This window comes from Alnus glutinosa, chromosome 4 (genome assembly GCF_958979055.1).
Source record: "Alnus glutinosa chromosome 4, dhAlnGlut1.1, whole genome shotgun sequence".
Taxonomy (NCBI): Eukaryota; Viridiplantae; Streptophyta; class Magnoliopsida; order Fagales; family Betulaceae; genus Alnus; species Alnus glutinosa.
The window spans coordinates 9,292,807-9,320,136 of record NC_084889.1 but is presented as its reverse complement, the minus strand read 5'-3'; the positions used below and the strand labels follow the sequence as shown (position 1 = coordinate 9,320,136).

Genomic DNA, 27,330 nt, shown 5'->3' with positions numbered 1-27,330 from the left:
CATCTAATCATTATAAGTTTAAAGCTACACAAAAGCTCTATGAAAAAAGAAAAGAGTAGAATTTGCATTCATGAAGTGATGCTATCCAAAGTAGGATTCTAATGTGCACTGGAGAAGTAAGATAGCATATCATACAAGGGTAAGAAATTATGTTGACTGAAGTGGTAGAATCAGCAGAAACCCTAATGTGCACAAAACTATTGATGTCCTAAATCAACAATAGTGTCAGGGAAAAGGAAACATCATGCAATATGGGGTGAACAAAACCCAAATTAGGAAAGAAAAAAAGAATTACATTGCTTGAAACCAAGAAGCTGCTAGTATCAGTGACTTGAAGCCTAGAGCCAACTGATAATTGGCCTAGTATTCCAAATGTCTATTAACTTTAATTGTGGTACTAAGAAAAAACATCACAGTTTAAATTAGCCATTTGCAGGTCAACTAAAATAAGTACAAACTTAAGCAAAATGATGGTCTGATTTCTAACTCACCTAAACTAAGGACTACCAAGGAGCACATCCAATGGTAATTGAGCAGTCTATTTGCATCTTATGAACTATTTTGATTTTTCAGTCTGATTATTTTCTTCATATACCTGACACAAGCTTGCAAAAAAACAAAAGCCTTACGAACTGTGCGTCCACAGAGCGATTATCTCGGTCACATGAAAACCATGGAGCGTTTACCAATCAGTACTGCAGGTACTCCTGTGAAGAACCTGTTTGATCATTCAACATTGATACTGCTCGAAATATGTATATATAACGTAAAAGAGGGGCATGAAAAAAAGAGTTCCACAGGACAGTGCAAAGGCATTATCACATGCAAAATGCAGTAACACAGAATTTCTAGGATTACTGATGGTAGGAAACTGGACATTTAGAAGAAATGCAACCAAGAAGATATGAGATGGTTGACCTAGCACACCAAAACACTCAATCTTCTCAATATACAGAACACACATTCGCATTTAATATGTACAGCCACCTACCATACATGATGTTTAACCACATTCACGATCCCATTCTCGCACTTCACCATGGACCACTGTGTGTTTTTCTCAAGCATTGTTTCTTAACTCCCCGTTGTAGATTCATCATCTCCAAGACCTGTGACATCACAAAATCCCAAAAAATTATTACATAACTCCATTTTCCTTTTGTAGTCAACGAAAGAGGCAATGTCACAGTATATAGGAAGGAGATTCTGTGTCTATGTATCTTGAAAGTATATTTTACAGTTTGTTCTACTAGCTTCCCTATATATCCCAATCATGCCCTTAATAATCTTCCAAACCCCAGAAGACCCTACAAAATGACAACTGAAAATATCGGAGTGCAGAAAAAGTTAAAATTTGTGCTGATGTACTACTGTTAATAACGATTCTCATAATAGATACTATTGTAGAGGAAGAAATATTCTTAGGAGCATATGAAATGCCATTGCTTTGCCGAGTTGGAAAGGGATTGGCACATTCCAGATGCAGCAGTTCCAAAACAATTTTCTGATCAACTGGTAGGGACTGTACAGTAAGGGATGAAAAGCTAAAAGAACCCAAAATTTAATTAAAAAACATAGTGATTTAACACCAAAAGGTAAATTTCCTAAAAGAGATCATATAGGATTGATGTCAATGACTCCAAGTAACCACGAAAAAAGGGATAACAAGTGTTTGTTGGGGAAATTTGACATCATTTCAAACTTTTGTTCAAGAAACAATGTTTTTATCAGTAATAAGGTCAATCAAAACCGACAAAATCCAAGAGGAGGTATCCACAATTCATCTTCTCATGTTTCTCTTTCTTACACTTTCTTTTTCAATTTTGTCTGCAAACGGATTTTTTGAGAATCAAGCATTATTCCTATTAACCAAGGTTTCAAATGAAAAAGTTTTTCAATAGCCAACTTATAGTTTTTTTTTTTTCATCTTTTATTATTATTATTATTGTTATTATTATTTTATTTTGTTGGTTTCACCATAGAAAGGCTCAAGTGAACAAGTTAACCAGATTATATAGGAGATATATAAGGCTATATTTCCCTAATGAATATAATCTTTTACTTTTAAAAACCTAGCATTCTAATTTGCGATCCCAACCAGTTAGTCTAATTTATCAAGAGATGGCATTTATGATCCTGAAAAATCCACCACTTATGCAAAACAAAGATTTCTCAGCATAACATCCAAAAGAATCACACAAACTGATATGATATACAAACAGGAAAATGGCATGGGCAGATCAATCTACACTCAACTAACAAAAGATTTGTCATCAATAGTGCTATTAATCAAGTTTCAAAAAAAGAGAGAGCAAAAAGCAGAATAGCATGATTTTTTCATTGATTAGTCATGGGACAATTGTCATGAGTCATGACCCTAGCAGGATTCTGCATTTATCCCATTTTCCAGCATAGATTCATATCTCATCAATCATGGTAGGGGTGTTAAATCATCACTTTTCCCAAAAGCTTAAACTGATAAGAAGAGGTAAATTTAATCATTTAATCAATACTTTAACACTCCCCTTCATGTCTGGGCTCAAACTCCATTTTAATAGGTGAGGCTCAACACGTGAAATATTTAGTTGAAATGAGAGATAAATGAATGAGACATGGTTCGAACTTAGGAGTTAGGACCTCTGCTCTGATACCATGTTAAATCACTACTTATTTTAAAAGCTTAAGCTGATAAGAAGATGTAAATTTAATCATTTAATCAATACTTTAACTAGGCGCAAGAACAATAAATAAAACCCAAAATACCTGATTCTTTTGCATTTCCATAATTTCTTCCTGCAACAATCAAAGGATAATTAATGAGTACTTACAACAAGAATGTTAGTTCAGTACAGCTAATAGACTTGTGTGTTAATCCTCACCCAACTGTGTCTTGTAGAAGTGAAAGTACCTGTTTTTTCCGCAATTCTTCGTTATCCTCCTTTAACTTTGCAACTTCAGCTTCCAATTCCATAGTATAAGCCTGCAAGAAGCCCCACAGACAAAATAAGAGAAAATAACAATAACTTACGAGATAGAATACTACAATACTATTAGTTGTTGTTTCCCCTTTTGAAGTTATGTTTCTAGCAGCATTGAGAACACAGTTATTAAACTTTTTTAATATTTTTACGGTTTTGAGAAGATATAACTCAACTTGAGGTCGTGTTTCTTGAATCAAATATCCAATTACCTTGTAATAAACTTGATCCTTTTAACTGCTCATGACCGTTACTTATCAAAACCTTTCATCTCTGGTAATGTCAGATCGCTATCACATTACCATTCTGCTGCATAATCTTTCATGAAGTTTTTGGATACAGAGCGTCAATAGATGATGAAAGCAGAAGGTTAATGGCTAGAAAAATTCATAAAGCGACAAGAAGATCAAATTTGACATTATATTCGTTTTAATTAAGGATGTCATTTTGTATGTTTTCTGATATCCTTCAGAATAACTGACATGGAACAGTGTTCTATACAGGAGTACAGAAAAACTACTCAGTTACTAGAGGTTTTTATGTTTATACTGTCGCATCTATAAGCAGGCAAAGATTTACCTACTATCCTGGAATTCTCATCAGTACGAAACAATAAGATGGTGGTACTAAAAATGATCTCAACAGAAACCCAGAATATGATTACATAACAGTCAAATAGAACTCCACTGAGCTAAATTGGCATTAATTTCACACACTCATGTTACTTAAAACTCAACCGACATACTTAGGAAAGCAGTAGACAAAGAACATATCAAACAAACAATCACCTGCTTTCGAGCTCGCGACCTCGCAGCTGACTCCCTATTCTTAATCATTCTCCTCTGCCTCCTCTCAACGACCTTCTCCACAGGTCCACCTGACCTCCTCCCCCTCAAACCACCATTAAACGCATAAGGAACTGGCGACACCGACGACATATCACCATTACTCTTCCCAATCCCATCCGACGACAGCTGGTTCGCTGGCGACCCCGTCCCAACGCTAACACATCCAACTGCAGCTCCTAAGCCCACCATTCCCATTCCTCCACCCTGCAGTGCCGCATTCTGAACCAATCCACTACTCAAACCCTGGTCTCCTATCCCCACAATCCCACCCCTCATTCCTGGACTGCCCAGCTGAGGCATCGGATGTGTCCCATAAGCCACCGTAACCGGCTTAGGAAAAATCTGCGGCTGCTGAGGCCGTGACAACTGTGTCTGATCCGATCTGACCCCATTTACATTCAGTGGCAAATTCGAAGACTGAATCGAAAACTGATTATTACTCTCTGAAATCCGATTCCCCATCAACCCGGTACCCCCACCAGTCTGCTGAAACCCAATTCCCAAACCAGTATTTCCTAAGAACCCTCCAGTACTATCACTACCACCACCAGGCTTGGCATCCAATTGGGTGTCTTCTCTCACAACCCCAGCTCTGAACAAGAACTCCTCCAAAGTCATCTCCCCTAAGGTATGCTGCCTCTGCGGCAAGGTTGAGCTTCCATTTCCAGTTGCATCCTGGGATATATCTCTCCAGACCTCGTCCACGGTCTTCTGGCTCAGCGTCCTCGGCAGAGTCAGCGAGCCCTGCCTCTGTAGGTACCCACCAGGTGGGCCAGTCCCTTCTGGTCCGGCAGTCCAGGATGGCTTGGCCATAATGCTCTGGGCATCCTCAGCGCTCCAAATGTTCTTGAGTAGCTCGTCCATGTTCATGGACCCGAAGTCCTTGCCTAGGCTCCCCCCCATCGTGCTCTGCAACTCGTCGAAGGTCAAGGTGTAGATCGACGATTGCCGTGCCAACGGAAAGTTCCCCAGCGGCCTTCCGTTTCCATCGCCCGGTGGGTCCGACCCGAAATTCTTGAAGTTCAAATTGGTCCCCATTTTTTTTTTTTGGGTGAAAAATCTGAATGAAACAGAGTCAGACAAAGCTAACAAGACAATCCGAGAGAGACACTCCCTGAGAAAGAAATTTGGATCAGAAAGAAAAACAGTAAAACAGTAAAGTCAAACATTTTCTGACGAAAGAGGCGTATCCCAAATTGACTTTGTGTATAGGAAACTCAACATTGTTGTTATCAAAAAAATCATTGTGCTTTTACAGCCACAAAGCTCATAGCACAACCACCACACAAGATTTCACCTACCAACCAAACGCCCAGCCAATTCACACTTGGTTCAATAACGAGTTCAACACCACTGACAGTCAAAACCCAGTTCCAGAAATCACTCCAAAAACCATTTCAAACATATGAACTCATAAACACTCCCAGAAGACCAAAAGAAAAAAAAAATTATAAAAATCAGTGAACCAACGGTTGGTACTTGCGGATATGAACAGTAAAAGATCAGCAACGTTTGCAACGGTAGAAGCTAATTTCCAAGCATTGACGATTTCATAAAAATCCGAATTTGGCACAAATAAATTTCCAATAAACAAAAACGGAAAAAAAAGTTGGAGGGAGAATATTTTTCTTTTTATACCTTTTTCCCAATCTCTTTTTTTTTTTTTTTTTTTTTTGCTGTTTCTGGTTGCTTCTTTGTCTGCGTTGCGTTGTCTGTTCCTTCTTCTTCGCTTCGCTTATTAGGGCTCGCTGGATACGCCAAGTGTCTCTATTTCCCTCGCTGCTTATAAGACATGGGAGGAGGTTTTGATTTAAAAATACATTTATTATAAACAATTTTACTTAAAACGGGGTGGGCGAGCTGGCGTATAAATACGTCGACTAATTGCTCTATTACGATAGGGTAGGAGGCCTTGATGTGACGTCTAGCCAATCGGAGTAGGCGAGGTGGGGGAATCCTGATCGCACACGTTTCTTCCAACCAATGGCTGGATCGTGCGGGCTTTTGGAGTGGAGGAATACTACTGGCGGTGGATGTGACCAGAAAAAAAGAAAAGAAAAAAAAAGCGCATTTCCGTGTCAGATGCTAAAGAGGGCATTTTCGTCTAAACCTAAATATGGGCTTCATGTTTGGTGCGTTTGGTGCCCGTCAAAACAATGACCCAGAACGAACAAAGGTTCCACCGGACACAATTGCCCCCCTCAGGTCGTTTTAACATTTAAATCGAAAGGATAATGATATGTGCTTGGAAGAAAAAGGAAGGCTTCGGATAATTATCAACTGTTTGGTAGGAATAAAGAATAAATTGTTAAATTAGGTTGTATAGTTGGAGATTTTTTTATTTTATTTCTTTTTTCCAATCTATTAAACTCCATGTGCGTTTAAAATGCATGTAAAAATCACACTTAAAATTACGTATAATTCTTACATGCTCTCTCAAGCTCTTAATTATTATGCTCCGTTTATTTCGACATAAAAATTTTTTAAAAAATATTTTCGGTATTTTTTGGTATTTGATGAAGGTGAAATAATGGTTAGTGAAAATCATTTTCAGTTTTATTGTAAAAGTCTATTTAATTTTTAAAAGAATAATTTACACCGTAAATCATTTTCTGGATTTAAATTTTTCATTCTTGTACGTACGTTTGTGAGAATCTACCACCGCCGGACATTGGAAAGTAGCTCGACTCTACTGCCGAAGATCTTCGAATTTTGATATCCGATTGTCGAAATTCAACGACCGTCGCCGGAATTCAGCAAACACAAGTCTCATGATGGAGCTTATTTAAAGGCCTAAGTCGAATCCTAAACGCCTCATTCGACCTCTTTCGGGTCACCCAAACCCATAAAGGAAGAGGGAGAAATGATAGGTTTTTGGAGGTTCCTAAGCTTCTAGGTTCAAGAAAAGTAACCTCTATAACGTTGCCTTGATGTATTTGGGTCCAATTTTATGTTTAAAAGTTATGAGTCAGTGCGCATGGTGATGTGTTTATTTTTCGTGTGTGTGAGTGTCGGTAAAAGGTTAAAGATGATGACTTTAGAATTAGAATCAACCAAGATCCATTTGTTCTTCTTACGTGTCGCTTCAAAGAATTTAGGAACTAGGAGGATTGGCATTATCAACAGTCTCATATTTTTCTGCATTGTTGAAAATGTAATCATTCAACATATCAATCATGCATGTCCAAAATTAATAAGCCTCTAAAAGAATCTGAATTCAATTCATTTAATAAATTAACATATATAGTTTGAATAGAAATTTAGACTATCTTATTAAGTGAACTGAATTCGTATAAACTTGAATTAGCTTGTATAAATTAATATAATTTTATTTTTCTTTTTATAAAATTTTATAATTAAAATATTACTACTTGAAGAGATGAAAGAGAATCATATGTGATAGATATAACTTTATTGTGATGGTGAGTTTTGTTATAGTCTGGGGGTGTATATGTATGTATGAATAATGAATTTATATATATGCTAAAAATTTATATACTTATATGGACTAAATATTGGATTATTTAAGATTATAAATGATGTTATAGGATATAATATAAATAAATTCATCCCATTATATATATATGATTTATTTTAATACAGGGTTGGTTAAATTAATTTTTATAAGTTCATAACAATTAACATAAATTTACAAAAAATATAAACAATGATGATATATATTTATTTTATATTATGAATGAATAAATTAATTAATTACTTAAGTAGTTTGTGAATAAACTCTAGTTTGATTCATATTCGAAACAAAGTTAAACTGAAAAAACTCAATTTTTTAATACTTGACTTGACTGGACTCCATTACAACCCTAGGACTCATAAATATGCTTATACGAAGGGATTCCATCTATTTTGGTTACTTCATTTATCATTTTCTGCTAGTGCGGATGCACAATCATTCATCTCCTCTCATGAATTGAATTTTAGATTGGGAAAATTTATATACATATATATATATATATATATATAGAGGTCCTTAAAGCCTAACCTTTTATCAAACCACACCATACAATTTAAAATTTATCAAATCACTCCTTAAGGTATGTTATGTTATCAAGTTATTCCTTTCATACACCTATTGTTAGGGTTTATAACAAAAATTATTGAGACCGCAATTCGGTACACGTGAAATTATTTTATTGGGTTTAACATGGTCTTAAGTGTCACAATTATTGTTAAAAATCTTAGGGGCATGTGTATAGAGAGAGCTGAACAATTTGATAAATTTTCTTTTTTTTTTTTTCTTTTTTGACGGGGAATCCCTTTAGGGGACATGACTTCATGTACTCACTCCTGTTAGGTTAACTCCAAATTCGTGCAAAGCATCTCATTTACACAAATTAGGTAAGACTCTGGTTTTATCGACGGGCGTGCCTCAAGAAATAGTTTGTACTCAAGGGAATTAGAACCTTAAATTTGATGGGAATGCCACCAAGATTAAAGCTCTTATTTCATAAAGAGTGAAAGTTCAATACTTGAACTTCAAAATGTCTCAATTTAAGGTATCAATTTTTTGGAAAGTCTCAATTAGGAGTCATCTGTTAGGATTTTCTGTTAAATCGTATCAAAATTTCTAAAATACCCATTATTTATTTTATTTTTTTTAAGAAAAAAATGAAAAAAAAATTGCAAGGATTTAGGTGTTGGTTAGAATTGAACGAAATTTACAAAAGTACTCATACCTGAATTTTTGAAAATTTTGATAATTTTTTTTTTTTTAAAAAAAATTAACATAGGGGTATTTTAGAAATTTTGATAATATTTAATGAAAAATCCTAACGGAGGACCCCTAATTGAGACTTTCCGAAAAATAGATATCCTAAATTGAAATATTTTGAAGTTCAGGTATCTTTTTAAAAAAATAGTAAAAGTCCTGTGCCCTAAATGAAGTTTTATCCCAAAATATTATTTAAGCGGAAAGATATAAATAGTATTTAGGATCCTCTTGCTCTAACCTGGAGTTTAGTACTTTCTATAAGAAGTTTTCAACTAAGGTATAATCATTGCTAAAGACAGAATAATTATTAAGATTGATGCACAGTTTTAACATAAAACTAACACGTTTCTTTTATTTCTTAGCTTGGTTCAATTGTCACGATGCTGCCACGATAGAATCACTTGACCAACTCATGATCAATAACATCTCCATTCGGGGAAAAAACTAGTGAATTTTCTGTTCACAATCAGACTCTTGGCATGCAGCAATCATGTAGAAAATGTAAGGATGGATCCCTTCAACAATTTTAATAATTCAATCCTATTCCTAGCTAGTATGGTACATAATCAAGCACCAAATCCAATGAATAGTGCTACCCATTTTCACCAAACAACAAGAAAGAAAGAAAGTAGGAACAAGGGGAAAAGACGTTGCAAATCTCTAGTGATCTTCTATAGTGGATTATTCAAGTGAAGATGAGGGGTACTTGCACATCATTGTATAGTAGGCAAACACATCGCTTTCCCCGCATGAGGGAAGCACTAAAATCTTTTGGTAGGTGAGAGTACATTTGTCCAAAATTGAGAAGCATAGAGTGAATGGATTTCCAAACTAGGCTCATCTCTTGCCTTAAAAGCAAAGTCGTGCTCTTTTGCATCTCATGAATCATCATGTAGTAGACCATGTTCGAGCATTTATATTATATTTTTGATGGTGCATGCATGTAGAAGAACATAAAGCCTTCTATTGTGGAAGTTCCATTTGGTAAAGAAAAGGAAACTTCGTTGGTGCTTATCCTAAGAAGAAGTGACCTTATTTGTTGTGAGCATTTGAGTCTGATTTCTTCAATTATCAATTTATTTGTTGTAAGGTGATGTATTGTTGAGCTGAAGAGAGGTCATTGGAGAACTGAGATGCAAAGAGAAAGGAGTATTCACCGCGCATGCCTATTTTTCTTTGAAGGGAACCGCGCATGCCTATTGCTATTGCTAGTTTGGACTTTTGATTGAAAAGAAACGAACCTATTTTCATGCCTTGATACAACCAAAAGAGGTATATATCAATGGTGCGCACCATTTCAAATCAATAACAGTCCCACCCAATTATTTTCCAAAACATTTCACTTACTCCAAACGCCTACAAAAAATTCCTACTTCTAGGTTTTTTAATTTATTATTGTTGTTATTATTATATTTTTTTTTAAAAAAAACAATTGAGGTGAAAAAGGGTGACTTCCCTAAGTTGAGTTGGCCGCGCAAGCCACCGTTTGGTTGAGGTTAGCTATGCAACCTTTGTGTTAAAAGTGACTTGTTGAGTCTTTATATCTGTTTGAAGTGGCCTTGTGAGCCACCCCTACTGCTTTGGTGGCCGCCTACGGCCACCTACCATTGTAGGGGTGAAGGGAATGGACCCACCACCCTCCAATCAAGAGTTGGCAAAACAGGTACCTGACATGATCTGTGGAGACCCGTGATCCGTTTAAGTTAGACCCAAACACTACCCGTTTATGTTAACGGGTTGGGGCTCTAGACATGACACGACACGGCAATTTCACGGGTCACCCAACACGACCTGCTTAGCTTAATCATGATTTTTTTTAAAAATGAAATAATAAAATATTATATTGGCCACTCTAGCTTAAAGGTGAAGGTGCACATTAGAGAAATAATTGAAGCTTAGCAAGCCATACTACTGGAATAGTTTCGGTAGCAGTTGTGAATTCATAAAAAAAATGTATTAAGCCTTTATTATGTATCAATTCAAATTTGAGCAGTTAATGTTCGTCTCAGTTTGGTACATAGTACCCCTAGTTGTTTCAACACTGTAACAGTTGTTTTGTATACGTTGCCTCTCAGGATTATGTTCAATTGATAGTTATACTCAGTACATTTGGATGCCAACCAGATGTGCTATTGTTAGTATATTGAAAGTATTTCTTTACATTTTATCTTGTCTTTTCTTTTTCAATGAAAATTTTAAATCTAAAAGATAAAGATGCATTTGTATTATCTCTTAAAGTATTATTTAAAAGCACTTGATAATTCATTTCATGAAAATCATTGCTACTGTCACTTTTTATTTTATTTTGTTCTTTTATTTTCAAAACTATTGATAACCATAGATAGTTTTGTATGGATGAAATTGAGATTCTTTCTAGACAAAAATAATCCGAATCCCATTCCCTTTTTCTTTTTCTTTTTTTTTTTTTTAAAAAAAAAAAATAATAATAATAATAAATAATAATAAAAAAATTGTAATCGTGTCTGTGGATGACCCGCCAGACCGAACTAAACGAGTCGACCCATTAATAATTCAAACCCGCTAATTTTGTGTCGTGTTCGTGTCGAATTGTCGGGTCGTGTCAAAATTACTGGCCCTACTCCACCCCATATATTATTATTTTTGAATTTTGGTATTTTTTTTTTATTACAATTAAAAATTAATTGTTTCCATCAGTAACACGACAAAACTGCTGACCTGACCTTAACGCAAACAATTTTGGACGGTAGCGACACGGCAAAACTAGTTGCGTGACATTAACGTAAACAATTTTTTAATGGAATGAGTGAAGTGAAAAGGGTAAAAACCCCAAAAGAGTTAAGATACGACTTTTAAAAACCTAAAGAAATGAAATCACGCGAAACTCGAGAGGCTTCCTAATAATGAGTTCTAAATTGAAAGGTTGAGGTACACAATGGATGCCCTCAGAACTCAGAAGTCAAGACCATTCTCAATCGTGATGTCATCTTTACTCTTTTTCTTAGAAGCCGTGCAAATTAACAAGACCATAACATGAAATGAGAAATCTAATGGAGAGAAAACAAAACAACCCTAGAATAAATTTATGCGGGTGTTGGCATGTTCGGTTCTCTCTTTTAAAGGTAATCTAGCAGGATGGACTCCATGTTTGCATGACTACAAGCTTCTCATAGAACCCCCTATGGCCAACCTCAAAAAAACTGAAAAAAGCTTACGCCCATTTCCTTTTGAATCCAGGAAAGGTGCTGTGCCAAATACAGGATCATTTATCATACAATATTTGACAAATGTAACTTACATGAGTGGATGGTTGTACAACAGTCCTAGATTTTGTCCCTGTGGACCGAGAAGAACGGGACTCGGCGGGAAGATGATTGTAATATGAGAAACGCAAGGAGGTCGACTTCTTTCGACTGGTATCCCTCTTTTTTTCTGATCCAGTTCAGTCAGATCGTCCCACAGCTTTCAGTCCACCTTTTCCATCAACTTCCCTCAACTTCAAGAAGTCAAGAATATTAAAATCTCCCAATTTCTAACATGTTACTTCAGCACATAAACACAACATATTAAAATCAATGAGGAAATAATAAAAAATAAAAATTTCTTGCAATAAAATGATACTGGCAATTGAGAATGCTACCTCATGCACTCCGCCGATGCCGTCGGAAATGTCTGAGAATGAAACTGTCAGCATATAAAGGATAGTTCTTCCTGATCAGGCCCTTTATGCATTTCCAGTAAGAAAAGTCAACCAACTCTCCGTCCTTTCGAACTATGAACAAACAGCGTGACCTTTCAAATTCAGGATGATACCCAATCTGTCAATCCAAAAAGAGAAATATGCATCATTTCCATTTCAACTTCAAGAACTACTAATCATCATCCAAGAAACCTGATTTTCTTATATTTGAAAAGATGTCTAATTCAGAAGATTACAACACTTAAGGTTTTGAATAAAAACATGACAGTTGAATAAATGTGAGCCTGCCCTTGGGATCTAGCTCCACACCTCAAAAGAAAAAGGATACTGCCCTTGGGACCTGCTGACCCAGTTAGAAGTCAGGTGCCATCAACTTGGAAGCAATGTTTGGGGTCATTTGTGGCTTTGCCTTGATCAAGAAGAGAAATCACCATGGGTTTTAAAGAAAAACAACCAATGAATTATTCGTGATTTTTAGGACTTTGAATCTCCCCTTCCCCCTCCCCTTTAGGCCAATTACTTATCACAATAATAATAATAATTTAGGACTTTGAAAATGAACTGAATCATGTTCTAGGCCAATTAAATTCTATTTTGCATGACTAAACACCAGAAAGTAATGAATAAGTTATAGCCACGTATAGAAGTGACAGTCGCACATGAAGTAAAATACCAATATGGGTAACTTGGATCGCTAATTCGCATAGCACTGAACATGGAATTAAAAGAATGCATGCCTACGCAACATACAATCCAAGATCCTATAAGCGATCATAATAAGTAAACAAACAAGAAGTCAAAAAGCAAGTAGAAGTACAGACATCAATCAAACTGATGATACCCATGGGCCATTACCCGTGGGTCCAGATTGTGTACACTTTGGAATGGAATAGCTATATGTAAGTTTGCGTATAATGGTATTTAGTAAGCCATGGCTCAATAAAAAATCAGATCCATATGTTTGTAAGTCTTAGAGGATTTAGTAAAGCTAAGTAAGATCACGCATACAGCAACAAATTGCATATATAAAGCTGTTGATATGAAAGGTTCTAATCAGAAAGTCAGAAAGCATCATTTAGGTATGTAAAGTTTATTACTGATAATGATGACCCATTTCAAATTAAACCAAGCTTTTTTGGCTAGGAACCAAGACAGAAAGAGGAAAGAGAAAGAGAGAGATACTGTGATATAGTGAATTCCGCATCCAATCTTCTTTTCAGACTCAGGATGAAATGGAAGCAACCTCTCAAGAATGGTTTTCTCATGCTCTGGACTTAATTTATCTCCACTTTGATATCTGCATCAAGATTTCCCGTTTGCACATAATGGAAATTAGCAACATGAATGAAAACTAACACAATTATACTCATAAAAACATTACTTCAACTATTATTTGACTCTTTATTCTTTATTGGGACCACGGAGAAGCAAATTATGTTGCCATGGGAACAGGGGCATGACATCAAAATTAAAGCATTATATGAAACGTGAAACAGGACAACATGCAGCCATCTGGTATCTAGCACTTCCATGTTTAGAATAACCAGCTAACAATGTAAATATTGAGTTTACAGATATGTACTAAAGAAGGGCTTCAACAGAACCAAGACTATCTGCTACTAAACCGTATCCAACATTTCTAGTTCGAGGTACCACTAATAGCTCTTCAGATTCTCTCTCTACCAAGGTCCAAGCATCCCCATAATATGAACTGAAACTAATTTCTCTATTTCATTCACTTTTTCAATTTCCAAGGAAGAACAAAATTTTATAGTAAGATCCAAAGGAGTCCATGTACAAGGATATACAAGGAATTAAACGCGGAAGTTCGAAAATCCTCTCAAGCAAAAATATCATAAGCAAAATGACGACCAAAATTTATGAAATATCCGGAATGCAACTGTCCTCTAAACTAAGTAATAGTTTATAAGGTTCTCTACAAAACCTTAATCTGCAAAAGTGCCAGAATCTGTTGCTAACATGATACATCAAGCTCATTATTTAGGCAGTCACGTACACTGTATAATTAAGTCTTTCTAATTTGAACCAATCAATTACTGCTCTGGTTAAAAGGCAACTAAATCAACTAAAACTCTGAGTTTCTACCAAATCCTTAGTCTCAGTTAATGTATTGTCCACAAATTAAAAACTTGCATGCACAACTCACCTCGACTTCCATAAAATAGTAGTAAGCTATTGGAAATTCCCCAAACCAAGAAACCTCTAACCTAAATTTAGTTCATTGTGTAAACAACATTGAATTTGAGTTCATTGCAATAATCTTACAGTGGCATTTTCGGTTTTAAGATATAATCAAATGAAACAATTGCAGAACCCACATTAGATGACAAAAGTAGTCCACTTGTACCCCTCATAAAAATGCAAAACAAAATGAAATCTTTCGATTTTTCAGTTCAAAAATCGGGTTGCAAGAATTGAAAAGAGAAAAGAGAGTAGAAAAAAGGCCTTAGATTTTGCTTACTTTCCGGAATGAAGGATCATCCTAACAAAACCGACCAGAGGAACCGTGTCCTCCAAAATCCGGTCCTCCCAGTCCACCCACTTCTCTACGTCCCCGTCCTCGTACTCTCTCTTCCCCTCGCTCTCCTCGTCTTCCTCCGGAATCCCACCCAAGTCCTTGTCCTGCGAGATAATAGGCTTCCTTAGCAAGTCCGAGCCGAAACCGTCCGGCCCAGTTTTAAGGGCGCTGAGATGTCGGGGAAACGACGCCGCTGGGAAGGAAGGGAATGATAGGATTACGGGGGAGAAGCGGAGAGGGATAGGGTTTGAGGGGCGGTGGACACGTGGCAGTGGCTTAGATATGGAAGCCATGGCTGTGCCCATGCTCTGCTTGCTATTTGCTACCGCTTTGAACTTTCAGTTTCAGCACATGTTAATTTTGTCGTAGTAGAAGAAGGGCTTTGGCTAATTGGCTGTGGATCTCGTTGGAACTGGTTAAACAGTCGCATATTATCATCACTTTGCACTATATATTCTATTATTATGATTAATTAATACTAAATACTAACGTAGTAGTATTAATCGGTTCTTAAGATTTTTTTAATAAAGATGGATCTAAAAATTGATAGATACGGTCACACTATCCTAATAAAATAAAAATATAGTTTATAACATTACTTTTATATTATTCTACCTATCTCCGATTTGAATGGCCGGAAAAGATTGGCCCAAAAGACGGAGAAGCCCTTAAAATGTTGCCTTATATATTTTCTTGCATTCGTTCTCATTGAAAAATTAGCATGTCAAAGTATCTAGAAATTATATTTCTATCTTACAAATATTTTACAATGTTGTTGACGCGACAATCCTAATTAACTCTTGAATTAGTCATCATTTAAAAATTAAAATAAATCAACAATTAATTAAAATTATCACATTAACATTATAAAATATTTCATAATTTATAAATATTTATTTATTTTTTAAGTAGAGTAGTAGAGGTGGTTGAGGATAGCATAGCATAGCAAAGGATTGATGGTGGAGGAGTTGACTTTAAGGAAGAGAAGTTCAGAATTGAAGTCCACGATGAGGCAATAATAATGCCTAGTTTGGCAACTATTTTCTCCCTTATTTTTATTTTTAATAAAAAGATCAACCTTTTTTTCAAAATTATTATCAAATAATTTTAGGTTCATTTTTCTCTCATCACAAAAAGTTCAAACTCATTCAGCAAGAAATCTTTTCGTTTAATGATGGTTAGAGTATGGCGGCCACCAATTAAGAGATTAAAGAAAATATGTATTTGTTTGAGTTTTCTAATGAAGGAGACATGGCCAAATTAAGAGAGGGTATTTTTAATAATTTAGTTTATATATATAATATTTAGTTTTTAAATAATTTTTTATTTTAAGTAACACGTGTTACATTGCGATTAAATTAGTGGCACATTAACTAATGTTATCAATTTTTCTAATATCAAAGACCTATTTTTTTTTTCTTGCTTATTCCAAAAAAATGTTTAATCACTTTCTGAAATTCTGAAAACTTTTAGTTAAAACCACAAACTACAGGACCGATTTTACATTTATCAAACAAAATGTTAGAGACAAAAATTTAGTCACTATGAGCAGTTAGGTGGACTTTTATAAAGTAAAGATCTTAATTATGTTATTTTAAGGCCTAAGTGATTAAGTTATCTTTAATTTTCTCTTTCAAATAGAAAAACATATTCCACATTGGCTTTAGTTTTTTTTGTCCCTCTTGTCAATTTTCATTTAATACCATATGTTTAACAATTATAAACAGTTTTTTTTTTAAATAATAATAAATTCTCTTGATATTTCTTTTATTCTGTCTGTTTTTTTTCATGCCTAGCATGCCTGTTTTTAGAATGATCATAAGGAGCGACATTGTGTCCCAACAATTCCTCACTCATGATGAGATTCTCGCGACTCAATCCCATAACTTCATAGCTTTGTTACTATTTGTCGGACCATGCGTACGTTGCCATTTTACCTAAAACTGATTGGCATGAAGGGAGATAGGGATGTAAACGAAGCAAAATTACTCGTGAGCTCGCTCGGGCTCGGCTCGGCTCGGCTCGTGCGCAACTCGGTTATTAAATGAGCTATTTGTGGACATGAAATTATACTCGATTATTAAATGATACAAACCCGTATAAAACTCGGTTCGCTCATTTATATGATACTAAGTCTTAGAATTTAGGTAATATACTAATAAGGTATAGTATATAATGTAAATTATGTAATAAACACATGATTCATTATTTATATCAAGAAGACAACAATACTTATTTTGTATGACAAGTGACTAAGTATGATCTAATCATGTAAATTATATAATATGATCTAACAATTCATATGAATATGATCTAAAGATTCATATGCGATATAATTAAGTGTATATCTATATTGTAGTCATATAATGTCACATAATTCCTAAATTCTAACCCATAAGTATACAATTCATAGTAATGTAAATTATAAAGATTAGGAACTAGTGGTAACTGTATCACTTTACCACAAAAAGATTGGTATTTCTTTTTTCGAGCTCATGATAAAAAGGCTCGAGCTCATAATTAAAAAGGTTGAGCCGAGCTTGTGATAAATTTAAATGATCCAAGCTTAGACATGCACTACTCGCTTGAGTTTGGCTCATTTACATTCCTAAAGAGAGATAAACTCAAGTCTTTTTATGAACTTTGATATTGCGTCCAACAGACCTATTTTTAGAGTGGTTATGAGGGGAACGACAGTGTCCCAACAAACTTAATTGTTTGAGTAAGCATGTTACACCGCAGGTTTTAATTAAAAATGATCCTGGTGGGGGGATAGATTGAAATCCCCTGCATGTCAGCCATGCTCAATCATTAAGGTATGATGATGATAATCATTTTTTTGATGGGATGGCTCTCTTATAGTCTGATTCATGTCGCATTTCTTTTTTACTTTTTTATGAATGGAATGTTAACCATCCTGAACTAAATGAGTGCACGACAGCAACGGTTTCATCGTCCTCTTCAATTCATGCAGATAGTACCAACAGATGAGAATTGGCTCTGTCTTCTTGTGTTAACTGTAAACGGTTCCTGCATTTACAACGGCTCTTTGTCTTCTTAATTACAGCTCTTAATTGTCTTCTTGCGTCATCTTCAGTTGTATCAATCTAAATGTACAAAGTTTATAAATAAAAATTCAACGACTCTGTTTTGCTGTGTTGAACGAAAACACTTTCACAGAAATTTTCATGGAAGTTTCCTAGTACTACAGAAAGCAGCAGCTATGCTGAGCAAACTAAGATTTTTGTCGTATTCAACGATCAACTTCCCAGAAAGCAAAAATATGTCCACTATCGTAGACTATGGAGCAATTGGAAAAAGAAAACAAAAACCGAAATACAAATAGAAGAATATTCTGCAATATTATCTAGTTTGAAATTTCCAAGATTCCTTCCCTCTTGAAAGAACCGTTAAATTAGTCTGCTAATAGAGACACACACACATATATATATATATATATACATCTTAGGCCATATTCCTCTGTATAAGTTTGAGTGTCCTCTCTGTTTCTCAAAGTTGAGTCATTCATTTTCACAGTCAATTTAGAACTCGAAGAAGAAAATCCATAGAAAGCAAAATGTCTGGTGGTCTTTCTTTCTTCTTACTGTTGCTGTTGACGGTAGGATCAAAAGCTATTACCCGTGAAGGAGGAGGGGAGAAGAACTGTCCAAGTACAGAAACGGCTGCAAGTGTACGTGCTGTTTTTTATTATAGTTCTCGTGTGGGCAAGGAACAGAAAGTAGCCATGGATATGGCCGTCCAAGATTTGCATCACTTGAATTGTTCTAAGCAACTAGCTTTGCAACTTAAAGATTTGCATCACTTGAATTGTTCAATTTGGTTAATTGAAAATGCTGACAACCCTGAATTTAAAGGATTCGGAGCTATGCTTTGGTTTTCCGTCACTGTTCTGTTCTCCGTACAGAGTAAGTCTGCATCAAAGATAAAAAAATATTTAGAAACATAGGTAAGTGTTTGTGTGTGTCAGTGTGTGTCTATATATATCGTATTGGAAGTCACTGAAAAGCTTTATTTTGGCTTCATTGCTCTTTGCAGAAGAACCAATAAAAAGCCATTTGTCTCGTTTAGTGCTGGCACCATGGTTTTTTGTGATTCTGATTGTAACGGCTAGTTTCACAGCAGACCTCACTTCTGCAATGACAGTTTCTCATTTTAAGCCGTCTGTTCTGGATGTTGAGACACTTCAGAAAACAAATGCAAAAGTTGGGTGCAATCAGAATTCTTTCATTGTAAAGTATTTAATTGATGTGTTAAAATTTAAACCAGAGAATATCCGGAGAGTTCAATCCATGAAAGACTACCCAGAAGCTTTTGAGAGAGGCGACATAACAGCGGCTTTCTTTACTGCCCCACATGCCAAAGTCTTCGTCGCAAAATACTGCACGGGCTACACCATATTAGGACCCATTGTCAACCTGGGAGGTTTAGGCTTTGTAAGTTCCTCTCCTTTCATCTTTTTCTTTTTTATTTTTTATTTTTTATTTTTATTTTTATCGGGATCCCTTTAAGACAGGATCACTACGTTTATTTACTCCTTAATTTTTCTTCCTTCAAAATTGATCCTTATTTATTTAGGTTCAAATTTGGGTTCCATCTCTCTGCAGGTTTTTCCAAAGGGTTCTCCTTTGGCTGCTGACATTTCAAAGGCAATCCTTGAAGTGACACAAAGTGGAAAGATGACACAACTAGAAAACGACATGCTGTCATCTAATAACTGCTCCGGTTCGGCCGACCACCAAAACGACATTCCAGAATTAGGTCCTGAGCCTTTCTACAACCTGTTTTGTATTTCGGGTGGCATCTACAGTAGCATTGTTAATTACCATAGTGCGTCTCATGCGAAAATGTCAGTTGAACATGCAATTCATAATATTTCTTACTCGAATTTATGTAAGATTTCAATCTCCATGTAGAAGGAGTACTTCTGTCACCCCAAAAGAAAAATACCCTGCTGCGGATCCGGAAGAGTTGAGTAATATGGAACAAAATTTTGTTTGTGTTGCTGTGCGTGATGTTTCGCACAAGTCCAATTAGCGTATGATATTTGATTGCACTTAATTTGTTAGTTTTTCTTTTTGATAACTCTCTCAAAGTTATCTTGGATTGAAATGCGCTATCTCTGCTGCTGTCAAATATTCAAATGAAGATAAACTCAAGGCTTCAACAAACCATGATAAAGATAGTATTAGTTAGTCCTAATAGTTTTCCATATATCTAGCTCATCCGTATTTTGAATTCTTATCTTGTAATCTCTAGTTATTTCATGTAACTAATTCTTCTATAAATACAAAAACCTTAACCATGATTATGGTAAGAAAAATGTTAGATTTACAACACCAATACAACAACTGTACAACAATCCCTCACATGAGGGTGGGTCTCACATACTGGGGTCCACCCTCATGTGAGGGGTTGTTGTACAGTTGTTGTATTGGTGTTGTACAAGAATCAAATCTCGTATGGTAAGGCAGCATAACCCAACAACACTGAAATTCTACATATATAGTATCAGAACGTCTTTTTCTTTTTCCAATATAGCTTCGTCTTCCAATGTCAATGCCCCCACAACCCACCTTACCATACTTCATCGATCCTTCCCTCACAAACTCACAAGAACCAACCACCTTGTAAGGGAACTAGCCATCCTGCCTTACATCAAAAGCGACGATCTTCAATGCTTTATTGATGGATCTATTGATCCACCACCGTCAACCGTCACAACTCAACCTGATTTGATCAGGTCATTCATCTGCGTGGAAATTGAGATTAGCAAGCTTTGAGGTGATTTGATGCGTAGTTCCGGAGTCCGGATACCAGTTTGGATCTGAAGAATCCTGAGATGAAGTGAGATAAGCTTGCATGTGAGAGGTGTTATCTGGCTGAGGGATGTTATCATATCTCTGGCAACAAGTGGCGGGAAGATGTCCTATGCGATTGCATATCTAGCAAACAGGGCGTGGTGATCTGTTGAAGGAAAGTGCTCCTCTTCCGCGTCCTCTACCTCTGAACGTATTGGAATTGCTGGCATATGACGGTCCATCAGATGTGTGGTTGTGAGAACTTCGGTTAGAGTAGGTAGAGCGTCCTCCACGTCCTCCTCTGGAAGGATTGCCTTTGGATGAAGAGTACGTTATTATGCTCAAGGCGATTCTCATGAGCATGAAGAAGGCCATATAGCTCCTCCAATGAGATGGGATCCACACGGGTTGTAAATGATGTTACAAAGGAGTCATAGTCACTGCTGAGTCCAGCCAGCAGGAACGAAACGAGATCAAACTCGTTTAATGGTTGGTCTATGGGCGCCAATGTATCCACAAGACCAGTGAGCTTCTGGAAATAATTAGCAATTAACACATTGCCTTTTCGAACCGTGGCCAATTGATAGTGGATCTGGAGAGTGCGAGATTTGGCTTTTGAAGTAAACATTGTCTTCAATGTTACCCACAGTACTTTGGCAGTGGTACTGGTGCATTTGACGACATGCACAACAACATTTTTCGTGAGTGACAAGATGAGGATGCTAAGTACAAGTTGATCACGCATATGCCATTGTAGCCAAGCTGGGTTTTGGGAGGCAGTGGTAACACCTTCAGCTTGAGTTGTGATGGTTGACGGTGTAGGATCAATAGATCCATCAATAAAGCCATGAAGATCCTGGTTTTTTATGTTAGACAAAATGGCTAGTTCCCGTACAAGAAGGTTGGTTCTCGCAGGGGGGAGCCACCTTGAGTCTTGGGGGAGCCTGGCCCCCCCAAGGCCCAAGGTTTTTCCCAAAAATAAAATAAAAAATTCATAGAAATAAAAAATAAAATAAAATTTTATCCTTAATTTTTTTTTTTTTTAGTTGTCCCCCCAATTTTATTTTTTTCAATTTGACCCTCCTTAATCTCAAATGCTGGCTCCACCCCTGAGCTCTCGTGAGTTTGTGAGGGAAGAATGAAGGTAGAGTGAGATGGGTTGTGGGGGTATTGTCATTGGAAGATGAAGCCATTGAGAAAAAAAAAAAGTCGTTTGTCTCTAGAATGGCTTTAATACCATGTAGAATTTTAGTGTTGGGTTATGCTGCCTTACTATAATTATGGTTAAAGTTAAGGTTAAATACAATTCATCCTCTCAAAGTTGTTTCCCATTTTCAATCTTGCCTCCAACCTTTAAAAATTTTCAATGTGCCTCAACAAAGTTTTCCAATTTGTCAATGTGGCTAATCCGTTAGTTTTTTTTTCATATGCTATGACGAAAAGGACATCACATGCATAGCACGTGATTTTTTTGATGCAAACGTGTCCATTTTACCATTGGGGTTAAATACAATTAACCCCTCAAAGTTTAACCGCTTTTTCAGTCTTGCCTCTAGTTTTTAAAAATTTATAATGTACCCCAACAAAATTTTCAACGTGGCCAATTAGCTAGTGATATTGATAGGTGATTAAGTGAAAGTACATGTCAAGTCATATCCATGATATTGATTTTTTTTTTTCCTATGGTAAATTGATGTTGATTGTTTTTCTTTTTTTCTTTTTTAAACACATGTTGATTGTTTTTTATTCCCCTTCTTTTTTCCCCGGTTACTAGATAAAACAAAACAAATAATCGGTTACTTTTTTTTTTGAACAAAATAATCGGTTACTTGTTCAGTTGTTTGTCAAAAAAAAATTAAAAATAATAATAATTATTGATTTAAGTTCGTATATTTTTGCTCAAGTTATGCACCGACTTCTATCACCTTACAAAAAAAATTAAATTTTATCAGTTACATGAAATAAAATAATTTACGAAAATAATTGTATTATTTTATTTATTGGCCCCACCACAAAAAAAAAAAAAAAAAAAAAATCTGGCTCAGGCACATCAAAGAAGTGGGTTGTAATATAGATTTTTGACTTATTTTTGTCATATTAATTCCAATAATTAAACTATATATTCCGAATGTAATCTATGTTACTCATGACTCCGATAATCCGGTTAGTTTGTTTAGTCAGCGCATCTTCAACAATAAGCCAAGCACGTCACTTGTAACGATCCACTTAGGCCTGAGGGTCCGGTTTGTTAACTTCAAAGCCTCAGGCCACAAAAATTACCTATTTAGGATCCAAAGTATTTGAAACCACTATAATACAAACAATGAGAAAACAATATATATTCTTTTTTTTGAAAGCATGAGGTCTTAATATAATAAGTGCATACAAATCTAAACTAATAAGTCAAGTGGTCTTTTGTCTTATATGTGTCTGAGACACACCTTGACAATATAACATAGATACAACAAAAGTAATTTAAGTGGATATCATGTTTTCCCCAAAAAACCTAAGCATCCCGGCCACCTATATCAAATGTCTTGAGACCTGAAAGGGGAGAAGAAAGTAAGGGGCGAGCAGAAGGCTCAGTAAGTAATATTCCCAACCGAGTTAAAATGGTTGAGATTGAGACCTTTTGAAATAAAGTAACATTAAAATTTGAAGCTGATACTTAAGTATATAACATAAAATACTTGCTTGAATTAAATTACTTATAAAAAAAAATACTTACTTGAATTAAACTCCATTTTCTGCCCTCAAAACATTTTTCTTAGTTTTACTAAACAAAACATATGTTTTTTGATAAGTATTCTTAATGCCAATACAATTATGTACCACTCGTGAAAATCAACTGCCATTATACAAAGTCCAGCTGACAAAGTTGAATGGAAATCAATATTGGGCTAAACAAAACATATGTTTAGAAATATTTCATAAATCAACTTCTTTTATCAAGCTCGATATAAAGACATGATTCCTGAATGAGTAAAAACTTATCTTTTCACTTGTCATTTATGGCCTCACATACTATTCAGCCCCCTATGCATGGGGTCGTGCGATCCAACCTTCGAGGATCTGACAACACCCGTGACCACGGGGTGCCCTAGTCATTTGATTAACTTATTGGTGCACTCAGCATGACAACTTAGTGATGATCACACCTTCACATAACCGTAACTTCAATGTGGTGTACTCCATCCTAGCCCAATACCGTGCTACTAACTTTTTCTTAGGCCAAATGTCTTGAAACATTCACTTTACACATGCTTATTCTTAACTTTCTTAAACTTACAATAATCACATAACTTAACATGTGTAGAGGGGAACCATTTCCTTACATAAAACTTTCTTTAGATAGAAACTTTTCTTAATTAGGAAAATTTCCTAAAATATAAACTTTCCTAATTTTGAAAACTTCATTTTGTAAATGAACATTTGTACCCATGTTTGAGTAACAACTTAGTTGTAAAACACTTTTGTACCTCGAGCTTTTTAAATCATGTGGTAACATTTAAAAATATGATGTGCTGACAACATGTAATAAATGAAATGAAAAATACGTGACATTCAAACATCTTAAGGCAAAACTTGTTATCATAATCATTGAGAATTAAATACATTCACAAGAAATAGAAATTACTACTTATTCTAGCATTAAACAATACTTTTCATAATCATTGAAACGTTAAAGCAAAATTTAGCATAAGGTACATAATATGAAAGCGTTAATTACTTAAATTGAAATACACTTAGAAGGAGCATGGAGTACCACTTACCTCGATATTGCATTAAAAGGTACGTGGCAACCGTTAAAACCTTTGGTAGACCGCATAGAAATCACGACTCAAATACTCTTCCACATTCTATTTACCTTAAAGCCTACATTGGAGAACAAGTTGGAGTCTCCAACCTCATGTTACGTGCCTGCAAACAATCGTAATGTTAGACTCAACTAACTATCAAACCCTATGCTCTAGGACACACAATGTTACCCGTGTGCTCACATGTAGCATTACTCATTTTCTAAAAACACTTTCTAAAACTAGTTAAATACTTTTGACTTCTATTGCGTTACCCAAGAATCACCCGCAATCAATCCTTCAATACTCATGGCTATTCATCAAACATAAGCAACATCCCTCCTTTACATACAACCTGCCATCACAAGAAAAACCACCAAACTAAAACTCTCAAATATAAACCATAGACAATTGAACTCAATCTCTATCATAAATGGGCTGCCCATTTTCTACCGAAACCTCATTAACAATAATCATCCACAATAATTAATCATTACATTCCGATATCACAATAAAGTCTCAAACCAATGGGTATCAGTAAATCCAACACATAGAGTCAATCTCTTCAACAAACAACTCAAAATCAATTACAATCTACATCAACAAACTACAATTTACCTTCAAAATTCCATATAACCTCATAATCCAATTTTCATCAAAGCTCATTACCAATTCATAATCATCATACCCATACAAGCATAATAAGAAATTCAACCATTAACCACAACTCATACACACGTGCCCCAAAATCGATATTTAGCAATAAATCAAACTTAATGGAAATTAATCCTACAATGACCCATTCGGCCAACTTACAAGAAAGTCACCAAATTAAAACTTCACCTCAACCGAAAATCAACCATCTAACACAAATATCACACGGCCATTCTCAAATCATATAGCAAAAGCCCCAAATTAAACCCAAAATTAAGACTTAGCAAAAACGATAGCAATCCATACTACTTTCTAGCTCCAAAAATTAATGGGTAAATAAAAATCACAAGGAAAATCATAGCAATCCATACTACTTTCTAGCTTCAAACTCAATGGGTATCACGAAAATCATGAAAAAAGGTATGGGTTTTACCTCACTCAAACCCATCAATCGGTTGCTTCTTTTTCTTCTTCTTCTTCTTAGCGTCGTGCTCTGCATCTCTCTCACAATTTCTGTGTGTGCGCACGTGAGAGTGAGAAGGGAGGGAGAGGAGAAAGGAAAGGAAAAGAAAGAGAGGAGGGGGGAGAGGGAGAGTCGGAGAGAGGAGCATGAGATTGAGAGAAAAGGAGGAAGTGAAAAAATTAAAAGAGAAAAGAGGGAGATGGGAAAGTTACCAGATATGGAAGCTCTTTTGGCAAACGATTGTTAAATTTTCAATTCATTACTCTCAAAAAAAAAAAAAAAAAAAAAAAAAAAAAAAAAAAAAATAAAAAAAATTTTAATATTTTTATAATTTTTACATTACATTAATAATTTTGTATTATTATTCAAATAAAAAAATTCACTACAAAACAAAATTTTTTCACTTTTTCATAAAACATTCATAAATTTTATATCACATCAATTATTTCTTACTACTATTCAAATAAATATTCTATTTTACAATTACTTGCCAAACAATTCAATGGGCTTCACTTAATTTTTTCTTGTACTTTTTTTAAAAATTTTTTTTTTTACAAAGGATAAGGTTAGGGATATGATATCCTTATAAGCCAATCACAGGCTGACATGTGGCAAGGGAGAGATTTTCATTTTATTTCAATGCCTCAACTTTCATAAATTATAACAGGACCTCACTTATATTATTTCTATCATTTAACAATTAATAACTGACCCTAATATTTAATCTAACTATACTTTATCCAATTAATTAATTATTTATTCTATTAAGACTCATTATTATTTATTATTCTAGTTCCATCACCTTACATTAAACCCATTTTATTACAACTATTTAAATATAATCGCTTAGAACTTAATATTAGTTTCATCTTATTTAAGATGTATAATTTATTAATGTTAAATCCTTTATTTATTTTCTTGGGCATTTAATCACTAATTTCATCCGAAAAACCTCTTTTAAATATATAATATAATACACCACGTTGCAAAATTATGAACATTCTTTATTGGAATTTGCATGTCAGACTTCTTCCCTCTCTCCCAGTCTCGCTCGTCACTCGCTTCATTTTTCTATCAATGCTTCGTAGTCGTCAATTATGTTTTAATACAGGGTTAAACACTACCTTTTTTTTTTTTTTTTTTTTTTTTTTTTTTTTTTGTCTATTATGAGTTTTGATAAGTTTATTTTTTAGTTTTTAAATTTCAATTCGCATCAAAAATAATACTTTAATTTTGAAAAAATATCAAATTAATATCTCATTTAAATTTTTCATCCAAAAACGGTCCACCACATGTCAACTTATGAGATTGGCGTGTGGCATTATATAAAAAAAATTAAAAATATTTAAAAATTAATTAAAAAATGATAAAAATTTTTTTTTAAAAAAAAAAAAAAAAGGTGGGGGAGTGGCTTAGGCCAAAATGGGGGTGGCCGGCCACCCCATGGTGGCCAAGGAGCCACCCCTTGTTTTTTTTTTTTTGTTTTTTTATTTTTTTATTTTTTTATGTTTTCAATTTTTTTAATATACTTTTTTTTTTAATTTTATTATTTATTAATTAATTTTTAAAGATTTTTATATAGTACCATATGTCAATCTCAGAGGTTGACACGTGGCGAACCGTTAGTTTTTAGATGAAAAACTTGATTGAGGTATCAATTCGGTCTTTTCTCTAAATTGAAATATCATTTGTGATGCGAATTGAAACTTAAGACCTAAAAAATAAAGTGTATTTAACCCTTTATAATATGACTTTTTGTTTGACTTTTGTAAATTATAAGTTTGAAGCAAACATAGCTAATTAACAGAAATGAGTAATGAT

The 27,330-nt window shown here is 34.9% G+C and overlaps 2 protein-coding genes and 1 long non-coding RNA gene across 8 annotated transcripts; all 3 read right to left on the bottom strand.

Moving 5' to 3' along the window:
- Nucleotides 1-272: 272 nt before the first annotated feature.
- Nucleotides 273-5,620, bottom strand: LOC133865727 (ABSCISIC ACID-INSENSITIVE 5-like protein 5). 5 transcript variants are annotated; one of them, XM_062302174.1, is made up of 5 exons: nt 3,767-5,392; nt 2,909-2,980; nt 2,764-2,793; nt 992-1,109; nt 273-718 (listed from the first exon to the last, which is right to left on the bottom strand). In XM_062302174.1, the coding sequence occupies exons 1-4, from the start codon at nt 4,862-4,864 to the stop codon at nt 1,035-1,037; spliced, it is 1,275 nt and encodes a 424-aa protein (XP_062158158.1). In that variant the 5' UTR covers nt 4,865-5,392; the 3' UTR covers nt 273-718; nt 992-1,034. The 5 variants fall into 5 exon arrangements, 4 of the variants coding, with proteins under 4 accessions (XP_062158158.1, XP_062158161.1, XP_062158160.1 ...); XM_062302177.1 differs by having other exon boundaries at nt 273-707; XM_062302176.1 differs by lacking the exon at nt 273-718 and adding an exon at nt 5,465-5,620 and having other exon boundaries at nt 744-1,109; nt 3,767-4,886.
- A 5,968-nt stretch (nt 5,621-11,588) lies between these two features.
- LOC133865228 (protein DCL, chloroplastic) lies at nt 11,589-15,203 on the bottom strand. 2 transcript variants are annotated; one of them, XM_062301592.1, is made up of 4 exons: nt 14,720-15,203; nt 13,420-13,534; nt 12,178-12,355; nt 11,589-12,080 (listed from the first exon to the last, which is right to left on the bottom strand). In XM_062301592.1, exons 1-3 carry the CDS (start codon nt 15,079-15,081, stop codon nt 12,179-12,181), a joined length of 654 nt encoding a protein of 217 aa, XP_062157576.1. In that variant the 5' UTR covers nt 15,082-15,203; the 3' UTR covers nt 11,589-12,080; nt 12,178. The 2 variants fall into 2 exon arrangements, with proteins under 2 accessions (XP_062157576.1, XP_062157575.1); XM_062301591.1 differs by having other exon boundaries at nt 11,589-12,033; nt 14,720-15,202.
- Nucleotides 15,204-22,919: 7,716 nt separating this feature from the next.
- On the bottom strand, nt 22,920-25,696 carry LOC133866983 (uncharacterized). The gene is made up of 3 exons (XR_009899963.1): nt 25,480-25,696; nt 24,369-24,516; nt 22,920-23,139 (listed from the first exon to the last, which is right to left on the bottom strand). It is a non-coding gene; the product is annotated as an uncharacterized LOC133866983 (long non-coding RNA).
- Nucleotides 25,697-27,330: the final 1,634 nt, after the last annotated feature.

Coding starts and splice junctions, on each gene's coding strand:
- LOC133865727 (XM_062302176.1), bottom strand. CDS start 4,864: ATGGGGACCAATTTGAACTTCAAGAATTTCGGGTCGGACCCACCGGGC. Junction 2,981..3,766: donor GGTCGCGAGCTCGAAAGCAG/GTGATTGTTTGT, acceptor GGCTTCTTGCAG/GCTTATACTATGGAATTGGA. Junction 2,794..2,908: donor AAGAATTGCGGAAAAAACAG/GTACTTTCACTT, acceptor TGATTGTTGCAG/GAAGAAATTATGGAAATGCA.
- LOC133865228 (XM_062301592.1), bottom strand. CDS start 15,081: ATGGGCACAGCCATGGCTTCCATATCTAAGCCACTGCCACGTGTCCAC. Junction 13,535..14,719: donor ATGATCCTTCATTCCGGAAA/GTAAGCAAAATC, acceptor ATCTTGATGCAG/ATATCAAAGTGGAGATAAAT. Junction 12,356..13,419: donor GCGGAATTCACTATATCACA/GTATCTCTCTCT, acceptor TTGGATTGACAG/ATTGGGTATCATCCTGAATT.